Source organism: Zosterops lateralis (genome assembly GCF_965231275.1).
Source record: "Zosterops lateralis genome assembly, chromosome: 3".
NCBI lineage: Eukaryota > Metazoa > Chordata > Aves > Passeriformes > Zosteropidae > Zosterops > Zosterops lateralis.
Window position 1 is genome coordinate 93082166 of NC_139764.1, and position 16279 is coordinate 93098444.

Sequence of the window (16279 nt, forward strand, 5' to 3'; positions counted from 1 at the left end):
TAGATGCATAAATGATAACATAAAACTGTGAGCAAAAATTCAATTCAGTAAAACACAAACATACTGCAAAAAAAGAACACCTTACATTAGCAAAATGTAAGGGTAAGTCTCTTAAGGGTAGTCTCTTAATGATCTTGTAAATTGAATATTGGAAGAGGAAAAAAGACATCAAACATCTCCTCAGACTCTAGGAAATCTCTGCCTGTTCAAGTAACATCACTACCAACTGCCAGTTATAATAATTATAAGGATCCTCCTCCTGAAATGATGGAAACATCTATTCTCTCTTCTTTTTTGTTACTATGCTTGTCTTCTGTGAAACATCACAAAAGCATTCCATTTTGACCATGTGCTGGTGAAACTTGTTTTCAAGCAAGTTAATGTTTCTCAACTAGGCATTGAAAAGTCCAAGTATCTTTGGAAACCAATCCCCCTGTGCAAACAGACGACTAATAACATCACACGACAGCATATTTTTTATTGCTCTAACTTAGAGATTATTTGTCTTGATTTAGATGTAATAATTTGTAGTGAATACTAGACTTCATTAAAATACTGTTGAAAATATATTCCTCCATGAGTGTCTTGTTTTATCTATAATGTTATTACTTTGTAGTGGTACACAATCACTACTATTTACTGTATTGCAAGTTTAAACATCTACAGACAAATTTTCACCAAGAAAGGAAAATCATTCTCCAAAAAATAAAAATAAATAAATTACACTGTACATTGAGAGCTATTTTAACTTGCTAGGATATTTGAGTAACTAGGAATTACCAAGGGCCAGTTTAGCCATTTGTAAATTGTTGATCCAAGACTGTTTGATGGCAGGAGTAAATGTATTGAACACAGCTGTAAAGAAAGTTGGCCGCCCAGACCTGCAATACAGAAAAAAAAATTAAAAGCCACTATAAATATGTTGGGTATGAATACAGCCATGGCTAAAAATGTTGAGCAAGATGAAATTCCATTATTTTCTAGTACTTAGACAAGATTCAGCTCTGATTTAAGTGTGCAGGCTATGATATGCCATATCATATCATATCTTCCTATACTTTACATGAAATGTTGTGAGAGGAACTGGTGAAGGAATACAACAGTGACTGTTCCCTATTAGCTGTCACTGCCACAGTTCCTCGCTTGCTTCTTGCATCCAGAACTCTGGGCTGAGGAGCAGGAGAAAAGCTACAGCGTTGCTCTGGAACATTGAAGCTCCCAGCATTACGGTGTAAGAGCAAAAGTCAGGGGCTTACCATGGAGACAGAAGGGAGGGAAGAGCTACAGATTCCCAAATCCTCAATCATACATCTATATCTAATACCTTAACCAATTTAAAGTTTTTTAATCAAGATTTCTACTGATTTCTACTGACTTGTCCTGTTTTCCTGGGAGTTGCAGCTGAATTCTACAGCGATCTGCCGCTCTGATTTCATCTTCTTTTTTCAAAATCAGTTTTTGTAAACCTGAGGTCCAGTCATGGGCTACAGATTGGTTTAAATTCTGAAAAATTAAAAAAACCCAAAGATTCAACACCAGTCTACCAGCCTGTTGCAAACAGGATAATAAGGTGATTCCTGCATATAAAAAACAATGACACATGAGTTTCAATTAGACCACATTTCAATCACAGATAATTTAGCCATATTTGTAGACAGTTTAGAAATATCTGTACAGTATTTTCCAATGTACTTCATTGGAACATATAATCTCACATTTCTCAGTTTGATGATGCATAAATGACATTCCCAAGCGTTTGTCAAATAAAAAAAATGTAAATTTGTATCAGGTGTATGCACAAGCCTTTTCCTTTATTCCAGCATTACAAATTCTGCTACTAAAGATAATCTTGTGAAAACATTCACGAATCATCCTGAAAATATGCTTTTGCTAAAATCTTTGTGTCAAAATCTTTGAGTTTACAGAGTCATCACAAAAGATGTGTGGTCTAAATCTGTTTAAGATGTTGAAACAATAGCTCAGTGCAAGGTGAGTGTTCTGTTGCAGAGAGTAAAAGCTCACCTGAATGCTACAAAGCATCACGACTAACCAGTAGACAGAAATACAGATTCTTTCCACCATCAGAATTCTATGACAACTTAAGTGTTTTTCAAAAATAAAGAAGCTGATGTCATTCCTCAACTAAATTCTTCTAACGATCTTACACACATCTATCTGGAAACAACGACTGAATTTTATGTTTTCCAAGTGTAGCTGGCTCTGACTGTCAGTGCAGGCAGGAAGGTTTTTTTATATTGTGATGAGTGAATGTCCTATGGTACATCTGTGCTATACATATTCCCAATTATGCAGATGAAATTCACCTTCTAATAATTGTGAAGCTTGTCCAAAAGCACTATTTCCATAAACTTCATTCAGAATACACATTTTCAGAAAATACTATGTTTTATTTAACGCCTTGACTCTGATGCCAAGATATGTCAAGAGAAACTCAGCTTTCATATATTCACACATATACCCACATCTGCAACCTGTGGTGGCAGGTAGGAGTTAAAAAATAAATGTAACAATATATAAAACATATTAAAAAACAAGCAAAAAAGTAATTGTTTGAAGTCTCAAGACTTCATTTGGTGTTACGCACTGTATTTGTTTGCCAGAATATAAGCTAAATCAAAGGGATGTGAACAAAGCTAAAGCAAAATACTTTCAAAATTCTTCTGAAAATCCTTTTATATTTTTGTGATTTATACTCAGTTTTAAGTACAGTTTTCCCCCAAAAGCCAGGATTATGAGTTTGGATGAGGATCAAAAACTTCCTCCAAACAACCATCCTCCTAATACCATGTTTCACTGCAAGAATCCAATTTCTTAACATCAAAATGTAATTCTATTTCCATATAAGTTTATCAGCTACTGAACAAATGCAGACACTTGTAGCATCCACCCACACTTAAAAACAATAAAGAAAATAAGATTAGAATGACAGCTGTAATCTATAACACTTAACAGAAAATGCATTACTAGAGGTAAAATTTATTCCATTTTTTGCAGAGAGAACTAAAGAATGTCTTGCAGAGACCCTAGGGAGAGGCAGCTATACTACTTTATAAGAATAGACTTGAAAAATAAATCCAGCTTTGTTTATTACCTGATAGTTTCCTTTAAGGTTGCTTATTAATTGACTAATTTGACCAAGTACATTCAAATCATGTAAAAGGTTCTGCAGATCGTGGTACAGTTGCCCTGGTCCCATATAGAGCTTGTCTGAAAATAATAAAACCGTAAGATTATACATAATAAAAAAATGCAATTCTCAGTTGAATGAGGAAAGTATCACAAAGACAATATAAACATATATTACAACTTAAAATCAGAGTAGTTTATTTCTACATATATCCTCAGAATTTCACTTTGTTGCTCCAGCTGCTTCTAATGTCCCTACAGACAGATAACTGTGAAATGCACCCCAGGAAATAATGGGCAGTAGCATATACCATATACAACCTTTGCATGTACAGGCATTACCATTGGCATTTCCTTTTAGATCATCTTCATGACAAGATTCAAGTTTTCCACCTAGTATGATGGAGAGCACTATCTGCAGTTCTAACATCCCACACTAGAATTGTAACAAATATCAAAGCTGCACTGGCCCCAAAATCTCTTGCTGCCATGGAAGTTTTGTTTACCATCAAACAACAGACTTGCTGAACACATGAATGCAAACATCTTTCCTGGAGGATGTTTTTGGTTATATGACCAGCAAAAAAAATTATCTGTAGCTTTTGCTATGATGGCTTAAAATTCAATATTTGCTTTGTTGATCGTGAGACACGAACATATATCCATATCCTAACTCTTAACACGAGTCCACAATTTCACTGAACCACTTGAAATTTTACTGCAATCATGCTTAAATAAAAAAAGGATCTGTTCTAAAATCAGCAGAAAATCTGAACAGCAGCAGAAATATTTTATGCTAATAATCAATAAGTACAAGCCTTATAAGGGAACAGTAACTCAGAAAAACACACTGATTACTAGGATAAGGTGTCCATTTAAATGCACAAAGCTTCCAAACCCCTGCTAATATATTCTGACTACATGATGCTGGGAGTATAATGGCTATGTAATTCCTTTGGAAACAACACTCACTCTCCCATAAAAAACCCCACCCTGACTCATACAGAGTCAGCATGTTTCCATCTGGCTGAATGACAGGAACAGGACTGGATTATCTTGCCAGGAAACTCCTGCAGATTCTTTAGCTCACGCAGTGTAGTATCCAAACTCTGGATCCTTCATCCCCAGCACAGCTTTGGAAACCAGTCTGTGGGCAGCAAACGCCCCTGGATCAGAAGGATTTCAGTGGTGTGTTGGCAAGAACAGGATCTAAGTACAGTGCTGGCTGCAGGCTCTGCAGACAGCTGAGGAGAAGAGGCACGAGCTGTGGCACCTGCTGTGGCTGCAGGGCAGAGGGTGCTGGCACAGCTCAGCTGTCATACACACCCCAGTGGCACCTCTGGTCCCCCCAGCCTGCTGCAGGGCCAGGGTGCAAAACACAACACATCCAACCAGACACAAAGCTGTCCAAATAGCCTACATCAGAATACACATGAAAAATATGTGTATTTTGAAATGAAAAATAAACATGTATAAAAAAAATGCTATTTAAATCATTGGTATATTTTTGGATAGGTATCAAAACAACTGTTTTCTAAAGAAATTTTTCTGTTTGGAGGCATCATACAGATAAAGGCCATCACAATGTTCTTCTTTAATGCAATTCATTACATTAAGCTGGAAGTCTGCCTTAAACCCTGAAAAGCATAAAATTTCAAGGCTCAAAGAAAATAATAATGGCTACTTTATTTCTGAGTTCTCCACTGCAGGAAAATGCAACATAAACCTGAAATATTACACATTCCTATAAAATTTCAAAATAATTATCTGGCCATTAATTCTTCTGGTAAATTGGATCGATGAAATATTTCCATGCATTGCACTTGAGCATCAAACAGGGGAATGACTCTACTTTACTAGTGTTTACCCATTCAGATAATAGATGCAACTATCATCCTCTTCTTTGCCTGCTCTGAATGTTAATTAAAAGAACAATCTAGCCTTTCTTACCCTTAAAACCAAATTAGTCCATAAGAAAAGATAATTACATTTATTGTACACCGTGGAAAGAAACAAATGCAAAGTAAGTCTAAGAAAAATAATTTTAAAATTATGGCCAGTTGAATATGTTTGCAGTTCTCTTTCAAAATAAAAACAAAAACAAACACACCTCTTCTCCTGAACTGCAGACTCCACATTTTCATTAAGCTGCATTTTCATTTTCTTCAATCCAAATACTTGAAAAATCTACATCTGAAAAGATGTAAACACTTCTCTCCCTGTATCTATCCTCTGATAGCTTACACTTTGTTTCTTGCTAACATCCATAATAATTGTAACTTGTTAAGTACCAGAATCACTAGTTCCTTGACACATCCAATGGGGCTACTTGCAAAGAAAGGTGCAGATCAGTGTTAACAGGAAATATGGTGAAATCGAACTAAAAGCCATGATAATGTGTCTGGCACTGTAAACAACACAAATGGTATCATTCTTGCTGCAAATTTCTCCAACAAAAAGATAACTTCTGCAAAACGAAAGTTACACTGAACAGAAACAATTGTTTTATTAGTTGAGCTTTTGGCAGAAGTCTAGTTACCTGCCATTTACCAACTCCACTGCTAAACAAACCAAACAGCTGCCGTGAAAATATTACTACAAGTATTTTTGAAATTTAGTTTTGTGGGTTTGAACCGAGAGAAAACTTACAACAATCAGGCTGTGAAAAGCTGAGTCTGTGAGGCTTCACTTGTACATGACAGGTATTTTCACCCAAGCAAATTGCATTATTCTTAAATTATAAAAGCCAGGGTCATTCTTTGTAGCTTGATAAAAACAGTTAGTAGACATTTTGTTTATTATTGTTTGGAGAACAGACACTAATGCAACATGTAACAAGGAGCATCCAGGCAAGCCCAGATGCTGCAGGACTTTATGCCATAGTCTTCAGCTAAGGCCATAAAGCAAGCTTGACTGTTCACACAGATGGGCTTGCCCTGAGCAGTACATATATATCCACCATGCCTGATAATCCTCTTCTTGAAGCTTCAGATAATCTTACAAATATCTTTGCTCCAGCCTTGGAAAGAAGGCATAAATCTTGAATTTCATTCAGTAATTGTCACCTGAGTCTCTTCTGTCTGCATCATGCATATTTTATAAGCTCTTAATAAGTCAAGATAAAAAGGATGCAATATGAATGTCAAAGCAAATAAACTAACCTGGCATTTGAAAGGCTGTCACACAGAAAAACCAAACAAAAGTAATTTTAGGCTCATTCCTTAAAGGATCACATTTCTTAGTACAGGAAAGGAAGCACAAAATCAAAACAGTAAGTAATTAATGAGAGCCTGCTTCCATCCTCTGATGTTCTAGAAAAGAGAAACAGCCAAGTTAAGAGGAAATTTTACTTGTCAAGGATTAGATCAATAGGCATGACTAATATCAGCCTTTCACTGAGGTCCTTAGTGGGCACAAACTGATGCAGAAAAATAAGGCTTCAGAAATCAACAATGATGTGGATTCTTCAGAAGCTAGTTCTCCAAAAAGTGATCACTTGGATTATGTTGCAAGTTACATCAACTTTATCTCTGAACTGGATCCTGTAAGGGTTACTCACAATGTCTTTTAAAATATAACTGGCTTCTCAGTGGTTAACCAAACACTGACTACCAGTTGATCCTGAGAATTATCTGATGGAGGGGGTTTTCTTGAGCAGAGGAGGTGGGGAGAGAACACTACTCTGTTCATCAGATGTTTCTCAGTTCACAGCCACAGACTGGCTGCTTCAGCCCACGCATGTTCCCTGACCATTCAATTGTTGGCTATTTTCGGGTGGGCGTTCACTCCTTTTATCCAGAGAGAGTGCACTGAGAAACTCTTGGCTTCACTCCAAAGCAGATACATGCTCAGTTTCTTTTGTACTGTGAAATGTTTCACAAATGATAAAGACTCAAGCTCTAAAACAACTCAATTTTCCTATGGGAAAAAAAACCCTTCATGGTTTTAGAGAAGGCTCTCCCCAACCCTACATATCCTACGTGCTACAGAGTGTGCCTAGGCAGGAGAGAAGGCAACATGCTTTAACCAATAACAGCATATCTGGCTTCAAAGGCAACTTTTTTGCATTCCACCCACAGATCAAGGGTGAAATCTTGGCCACGTGTAATCTAGCAAGAATTTTTTTCACCAATTCCTTTGTTGCTAAGATTTTACTGAGGAATTTGTGCCTCCGTGCAACAGGCAAGTTTACTGCCAACAACAAGTAATTCTTCCAGAATACCCAATTCCTTGCTCAGCATTAAAATGAAATAGACTCAAGGTTAAAAAAGAAAACAAAACCACAACTTGGTTTAGAGGGAAGAAAGGAGGTTAAAGTTTAAATTGATTTTGCTGCTATGTAAAAATGGGGAGAAGATTCTGCTTTTTATAACAATTTCTTCTTAGGCCAAACTACGTTTGAGTATGATACCAAACATTTATTTTACCTGCTTGTTTCCCAGTGTTGCTCTCAGCACCACAGCTTCAAATTCATCACTTTTTCCTGGTATGAAGCAATTTTTATAATTGAAACAGAAGCAACTATAGGTGATTTATATCCAAAAAAATACTTTATTTTCAAAGCCTACAGGAAACTCCCTGGGGGTGGTTAAAGTCAGTTTGGTTCAGGCAAAAGCAGAATTTGGAAGGTTGTGAATAAATATACACATGCTAAAGAAGTGTCTGTGTGCTAGTGCCTGGGCAGAGGGGGAGGATTCCCACCTCTAGCAGAAGGCTCCATTTCTGGGGAGCACAGTGAGCAGCCACAGCTCTCTCCCTGCACAGCAGCTGCTCCCTTGGGATTGTCATCCATCTGGTTCCCCTAAATTTTCAATTTCCATGGCTACTTCAAGCATGTTGGTTATCATAATCCTGAACTGATCACATCCTATTCTTCTTTTCTAAGAATTACAAAGGGACACATTTATTTTCCATGGTGATTTGTTACCTGTAAACATTTTCTACCAGCCCTTGCTGGGTGTTCCGATTCCCATTAGTGAATTACTATTTTATCACAGATTTACACTACTAAAGACAGAGCAGATGCAATCATCCATAATTTGAACATCTACTGCTGGGCAAGCAAACATAGTAGCTCAGCTGGTCCCATCCCATACTAAATTCCTGTTTACTCCCAATTATAAGGATGTTCTTCAAGTTATAGTATTATATAAATCCAAATGTCACACAAATAAAATAAAAGCCTCAGTCAACATACTCTCAATATTCCAACTGTTTTTGCAAACATTCTGTATTGTCCATCATTTTGAAACAAAATAGTGTTAACAGACAGACTGCTGGGGGTCTCTTCTACTGCAAAGTAACCAATATAGACAACATCTGCCTTAAATATAATCATAGTAATGACCTTTCCTCCACACAGTTCAAAACCACAACGTATCAATACAAATTGCTTTTGGAAAAGCTATATTGAAATGAAGTGCAAACTAATCCATCATGAAAATTCAAGGTCCTTATAAAGATTGCTTTGCTTCTGAGAGACACAGAGCCCTGAAGTCAGTCTAGTGTTGCACAAAACGTGTGCTCGAATGCAAAAACCACAACTGAATCTGAGAAAGACTCTTTTCCTGACTACAGTTCCAGTGTTACTGAGGGGTAACACAAAATTAATGATACACTTGAACAACATGCCAGATTTGAAGACCACTGAAAGGTCAGTGTATCCCAAATTTGACTTGCCATTTGCAATCTGGCCTTCGAGGCTGAGCACATTTGTATTGCTTCCTCCCACTGAGCCATCTGTGTGCATCCATGCAGCACTCTGAAACATCAAGTGCTATGAAAGGAAGAGATTTGGGAAAGTTTCAATCCTCATATAGAGCATAAAAATTACCTGGAATGGGGGAAGAAGTTACATATGTGGGAGGTAACTTCAAAAGCTGCTGTGTCTGAGGAAGGCATAACAAACTGGTACTTGAATAGGATTTACAAACTTGGAACAAATAATAAAAAAACTAGGCCCTTACACAACATTTCAACTACATTTAAACCTGAAAAGTTTACACAGTATTCTGGAAAACAAAGTATCATGATACTAGATGAATTCCTGACTGGTTCATAATAAACCAGACAGATATCAGGAGATTGTTAACATATCTATGTTAGACTATGATGATGCAGCAGTAATATATTTAAAACATAAATATATTTCAGTGTAGACAGATCTGTTCAATTCTTTAAATTTGGCTTTTGATTATCTTAAAAGAGTTGATTTTTTTCCCTGAAGTAATGATAGGCAGACAGCATCTCACTGCTTAATTTTAATCCCCTCCTTTAGAAAGGACAAGAATAGAGACTGTGAAAGACAATGTTGTATCAGAAGTAAAATAGTTTCCTGTATACTCAAGACCTTGATAATTAATATAAAGAGGGAAAACCAGAAACAATTAATAAGGTCCAAGATTCAATCACTTCAGTTGAGGAATTCTTCTCCTATGACTTGGTACTGAATCCTGCCCCTGTAGGTGTACTGGTATGCAAAACACACCAATGCTTAACAGCTACTCAGTGGAAGAGAACTTATCAAAGTGAGAAACAGCATTCTCCTTTCACAGGTCTAGTGGAACTACTTTTCTCAGTACAAACAGAAAATGAAATCTTTATGTGTCATTATTATAATGCAAGCTATCTATTTCAGTAACTAACAAACAGAGATGGCAAAAAGATTATTAATATTGGAAATACCAGAAATGCTGTCATTCATTTAGCAGCTGATACTGATGTTATATAAGGTATTATTTCCTTCTCCTTTGTAAACTCCCTTAACCCAGAACACCTAGCTTTCGCTAGAGGGCTGGTGATGAGGACCCCCTTCTGTACTGAAACTTTATCTTGCACAGAACTTGACACATTCAAGCACCTGTTATACACCAGAGGCACCTCCATACCTCTGATATACATCCTCCCCAGAAATTCTGTGTGAGTGTTAAAGTCAGTAACAAAGCAGATGAGGTTTCTAGATGCCGAGCTACCAACTTCCTGCATGCTGTATTATGCAAGCAAAGTCCCTGACAGCCCCCACATCCCCACCCTCATCATATTTGTGTCTTCATTTGTTCACTCATGTTGTTCTTGTTACCACAGATGCACCAGAGAAGCACATGGGCAGGTACAGTTCTCTTGTTTCTCCTTGATGAGAGTTTTTGAACAGCCAAGTGGAATTTGACTAAAATAGTAATTAAAACAAAGTTGTCCAAAATCCTGGCTTATGACTCAACAAGTCCATGGGTCATTTAAAGTTCATCATAGGAAAGGAGACTTTCTGCCCTCCCCTGGTTTGCTCTTTCACAGTAAATCCAACTCCACAGTTGCATACACCCAAAAAATCCAAGCCACCATAAGTCAACTGTAGGTCTCCTGAGATTATACCACACTCTCAAGTCCAAACTACATAAGTTTTTGAGTGGCATCAATCTCCAGGTTTGGAAATTTAAGCAGATGGGAAGACAGGAATGATGTCAGAGAACAAGAGTTCAGTTGGCAGCCATCAATGAAAAGCTGATATGTGCAGCTACTTGCATGTATCTTTGCAGTACAAACCTAACTTAGGTGTAGTGACCTAGCATGGAAAGAAGCAGAACAAGCACACACATATTATTAGGGGATAAGCAATAAACCCCTTGACTTTACCAGAAAGTAAACTATTCAGTTCAGACATGGTGTAAGCAAGCAGTCAGGATATAGTCAGGACTCTCCAGCATCAATCACCATGAAGAGCTTTATCATAAACATGATCTGGCACTGTTCAGTCTAATATTTCAATCATGTAAGCATCTAAACATAATTTATGTTCTTAATTATTGAAACTGAGTCTCTGAAATGAATGTATTAAATTAACTATTCTCCCTGCCATGCAAGACAGGGGAGCTCTTCAGGGTCTAATCACAAAACCAAGTACTGCATGACATCCAGTACACAGTGTAGAGCTGGGAAACAAACCTCACAAGTCCCAGCTCTGAAAAAGTATTTTTAACATGCTTTACCTCACTGTCAGTTACTAATACCTTTCTCTCAACTGGTAATTACATAAATGCTGAGACCTGTCTTTCTCATTGTATCAGATCTGAACACTGAAGAAACAGGTTGCACAAAAACTACCATCTAACCACAAAACTGCTTATTCACGTCTTGAGGAATAGCAAGATAAAATCAACAGCTTGCAACTGCAAGTAGTGGGTAAGGCATTGAATTCATAGTGCTATACCATTTGTGAATAAAATTATGCAAAATAATGCAAACCCACCAAGGAAATGTAAAGCCTCTAAGATAGTGAGACATAGTTTGTACATTGACAGCATGGCTTGAAGATTATATTAAGCTCCAGCTAATCTTGACTGCACAGGGAATTTCAGATATAAAAGGCCATAAATATTTTTCCTTCTGACTGAAGCAGCTGTACTGTGTCAGAGATTAAAGCAGCAGGGAACATGAGGGAGAAACACTGGAGCCCTGATTTGGTCATTAGAGTGGACCCCACAGCCCAGCTCCCCAATGTCACACTAGCTGGGACAATGGTGTACTAACTGCAGTTCCTGGCTCTGTTCCCATGAGGAAGAAAAATGCTGTAAACAAAGACTTGAAAGTGAAAGAAAAGAAAAGAAGTGCCATGGCCCTTTCTCTCACAAGGCCCAAAAAAGAAGGCTGAGGAGAGCATGGACCTGGAAGGAAGGTCATGGAGGTCTCCTTAGGAGGTCTCCCTCCTAAAGAAGGAGAGGAGTCACACAGGACCTCTGGGATGCACATGCATGGGCACAAAGAGAGAGAGAAAATGGGTGCAAAAAGACAAACACTAATATAAACAGGAAATGAAAGTGCATGTGGGAAGGCATTTAAACAATGAAAGTACTGCAGGGATCCCAAGACAGGTCTGCAGGCAGTTGTAAACCGGCCAAGCTGCCAGAGGTTTACACTGGAGCTCCCACCAGACTGTAACAACTCACGTGGAAATGGCACTGAGAGGAGCTCACCTCCCTCTTTCATACACACCAGCTGGGTTTCTATTCATTTTACTACTCAGTGTCAAGATGTGGATGAGATCCCTGGCAACACAGAAAAAGGTTTATAGGAAGTGGATGACAAATCCTGTAACCGCTATGAAAAACACAAAAGGCAAAGAGAAGAATCTCATCCTGCATGGGTGAGACAAGCATGTAACACCTAAATTTATCCTTGCCTAATCCGCTAGATAGAAACTTATGTCCGCTTAACAAAGTGAACTATTTAATGTCACCCCATTTGCTCAGATGAACAGGATTTTTGGTACTAGATTTATTTAAAATCTTTGGTCTTCTGTTTCCATATATCAGTGACAGCTTACATTTATAAACATATTAAATCTCCTTTAGTGCACAGTATTGTCTTCAATAATATTAACTTTAAAATACCTACATTATTAATCTTTATGTATTTCATTGAGATGAAAGCTAGTTAAATTAGCAAGTCATGCCACATCATTCTTATTAAAAATCTCATCACCAATACTGGAGTTGATATGTCACTTAATAGTAGTTTTGCTTACTCTGGATATTGTATTATTATTGCTGTGCCCTTCAGGGAATCATAAAGCTGACTTTTTTTTCTTCCCCAGTTCTGTATTTCTCTTTAGAAAAACCTGCAAAAAAACTATTTAATGGCAATGGCTATCACAGCAGCACTATCTCCAACTTTGAAAAGAGCTGCCATTCCACTGAGCAAGATGTTGGCAGAAAGAAATGCACACTGTAACCCATCAAGCATCCCTCCCTGTTTCCCTGGCAACACTCAAGAGGCCTACACAAAGTGACTGCATCAAGCAGAAGGAAACTTGGAAGAGAGGAATAATTTCTGCACTTCAGCATCATGTCACTAATACATTAGACAGCAAACAAGCCCCACAGAGATAAGGAACACAATCAATTCGAAACAGAGTACAAATGTATCCCTAGAAGTCTGAATGATAAAGGGGAACAGCCATGGTTTAGCAGTGCTGAGCTTTGCTCTCAGTTACAAACTGTAAACCTGTGCAAGAAAAAAATGACATTAAAATGCAGCCATAAGCATACTAACCTGATTTCTGACCTCACTGTTTTCTTCAATGCTTATCACTGTATGGATATATAGTATCTATATATAGTACAGATGGGTCTGGCTCATTTCCCTTTTCAGACTTTAGACATATGGCTCAAATTGGTGTTTCTTTGCATAAGTAACTGTCTATGCTGTCTGTATCTCCTAATCAACCTGATCAGAGCAGAACACTGCTGACAGGCACTGGTTTCCCACCCAGACAAGGCAGGATGCTTAGGCCTCTCCCTTTGGTTCTACAGAGTCTCTCTAGTCTGGTCTTCTTAAATAGAAGTGCTGTGAGAAACTTCTCATTCACCCTTGTCATTCTTGGGGACCCAAGAACAGGCAGTTGAGGGTGGCTGCTGGTGCTGCAGCACCAAACCGGCATTTGCCTCAGTGCAAACCACAATTTACATCCCATCAACAGGTTGCCTAAAGTGCTGCAAACTCCTAACATGTGCCAGAAGTCTGACAAACTGAAACTCTGGCCAGTATATTGACTTTTGTTCCTGTATTCCCATTTAAAAGGCAGTGAAATACACATATTCACAGTGATTTTATGTACACATGGATGAATTGCAAGGGAAGGTTGTCTTCTGATTTTTCTAGAGGGGTAATACTGAATATTTTGGTTAAGGAGTTAGAAATTTGGAAAGAGCATTTATAATATTTCATATCACTATGACATATTAAAAACAAGTGGAATTCACTGTGCTTTCCTTTTTTTTTATTGTAAAAGTACAAGTAGCATTCAACTTCCTTGATGCCCTCTTTCCACATATTCAATCCAACTGGGAATCTGAAGAGGTCTTAGTCGACTGAAACCTGGCAAACCTTGTCCTAAGGCAAGAAGGATGGATGACTGTGGTAACTACATGCCTGCCAGTCTCACTTCAGCATGTGGTAGAAGTTACAAAGGTTATTCTTGAGCTAGCGAAAAATAACTGAAAGACAACACAGTCATTGGTTCCAGCCAGAACAAGTACATGAAGCTGAAGTCCTGTTTAAGAAACTTAATTTCCTTTTAAGACAATGTAACTCAGGCAGTTGATAAGGGGAAGCCAGTTGATGTGAACTGGGGATTTCAGTAAAGCTATTGATCTGAAGCCTCTCACAGGTTTCTTCTGGACAAAACATCCAGCACACAGCTGGATAAACACATCATGTGATGAGTGAGAAACTAAACTGGCTCACAACTCAGGGAAAAGGGTTATTTATAGTGAATGGGGTGGTAACATCAGACTGGTGACATGTCACTAGTGGGGCTTCCCAGGGTTTCATTTTAGGCTCAGTTCTCTTCAGTGTCTTCATAAATGATTCCAAGGAACAATAAGTAACTTTACCAATGATACTAAATTGGGAGGAGCTGTCAAATCCCTTGAAGGTAGACACCCTGCAGAGAAACTCTGACAAATTACAGGGCTGGGCAATCACCAACCACAGGAAGTTTAACAAAAGCAAGTACTGGATTCTGCATGAGGGACAAGGCATCCCTGGATGTACGAACAGACTGGAGAGCAGCCACATAGAAAGAAATCTGGGGAGCCTTGTCAACGGCAAGTTAAATATGGGTCAGCAGTACCCCGGCAGCCAGGAGGGCCAACCCTGTCATGGGGGGCATCAGGTACAGCAGCACCAGCCAGGTGAGGGAGGTGAATTTCTTTACCAACACAAGTAAATGAAAATCAAGAATATACAAATTTCTGTTCACACTGAAAATATTCCCCTGTTCCAATATTAATTCAACATTTCCATACTATGACTATGTCTGTGCTTCTGCACATGGACTAACTGGGGTGAAGAGAACAGCGACAGCCTGCCAGAAACAATAAACAGATTTACCAGGGGAAAATCTCTATTTCACATCTTTCTGCCAATAGCTCTACAAAGAAAATTAACACATCACACTTTTGGCACACATATTAAATAACTGCTTCCACAAAAACTGTCCATCTGGGATGTCAGAGAGCTATACAGATTTTCAAGCAAGTCTAACTCTAATATATGAAACAGGACTTTGACTAATTTGTTGAGAGAAATGCATTTTTTTCTCAAGATTGAGATTGTGAAATGTTTACTGGTTATTATTGCAGGAAGCAAACACGAGTTGTAATTGCACTCCACTAATAAAAAAATACTAATCGTACAAATAAAGGACCCTGCCAAACAGCTGAGACTTTAATCCCTCTTCATGTTCGTAACTAAGAGAATTTAGTCTATTGTTGGTGCTAGGGGAGAACAACAGGAACAAGGCAGGAGCAGATCAAGGATGGGGCAGTTGAGCAGAATACACTTGAGTAAAATTTTCCTGCTTTCCTGCCCCACACACCCTCAGGACACACAGTTTTTCCCACCAAAATACAAATGGCTTATAACGAAAAAAACCAGCCCCTGTGTTCTTCTGTAGAATTCAGAGACGAAAGACTGCTGTACAAAGTTCAGTGGGGTAGAAAGCTGCCCATTGATGATTTTGCCAAGTGAAAACCAAGTTCACACAGCCCTTGCTTTTCATCTTAGAACAGTACTAAAGGATGCTTTTGATTTATACATACTCATAAAACCTTTCAACCTTTCAGTTTCATATTACAGGCTATACAAGATTTATTTAAATTCAGCTATTAGTTCAGCTCCCAAAATAAAGTTTGCATCTTTAAACTATACTGATTTTTCTTGCAACATCATAGAAAACTAGAAGAACCAATTGCATTTAGTCAATAATAAACAGCAAGACACAATTGTGACAGCTACTTCCTCATAGAAAGGATTTTGGTGGAGAAAAAAGTGGCATGATAAGGGCAATGTAACTAATAACCAGTAATCCTGGCAAGTACACAACCTGAATCCATCAAGAATCCTTGCTAATCACAGCAGCAATGTCAGAATATCAAACTAACAGGAGTCAAGTACTCAACCTGGCATGTGGTAGATACAAACCAACTTTTCTCAGTCTTCCAGAAATGCAAGAGGTAATCACTTCATGATTTCACCCAGAATCACCATTATTCTGTATCCTTTCAGTACCCACAAACTGGGTATGTAAGCTGAAAATCGCATCAGAGAAACGTTTTTATGTCTCAGGATTTTGCCT

The 16279-nt window shown here is 38.1% G+C and overlaps 1 protein-coding gene across 5 annotated transcripts in view; it reads right to left on the reverse strand.

Annotated features, from left to right (window-relative positions):
* Positions 1-16279, reverse strand: part of ARHGEF10 (Rho guanine nucleotide exchange factor 10) — a 110968-nt gene that overhangs the window by 33443 nt on the left and 61246 nt on the right. For all 5 annotated transcript variants that reach the window (XM_083857595.1, XM_083857594.1, XM_083857592.1 and 2 more), the window contains 3 exons: positions 3113-3228; positions 1376-1503; positions 781-881 (listed from right to left, as the gene is read on the reverse strand). In XM_083857595.1, the coding sequence (XP_083713721.1) occupies positions 781-881; positions 1376-1503; positions 3113-3228 (345 nt within the window). The remainder of the gene's footprint in view (positions 1-780; positions 882-1375; positions 1504-3112; positions 3229-16279) is intronic.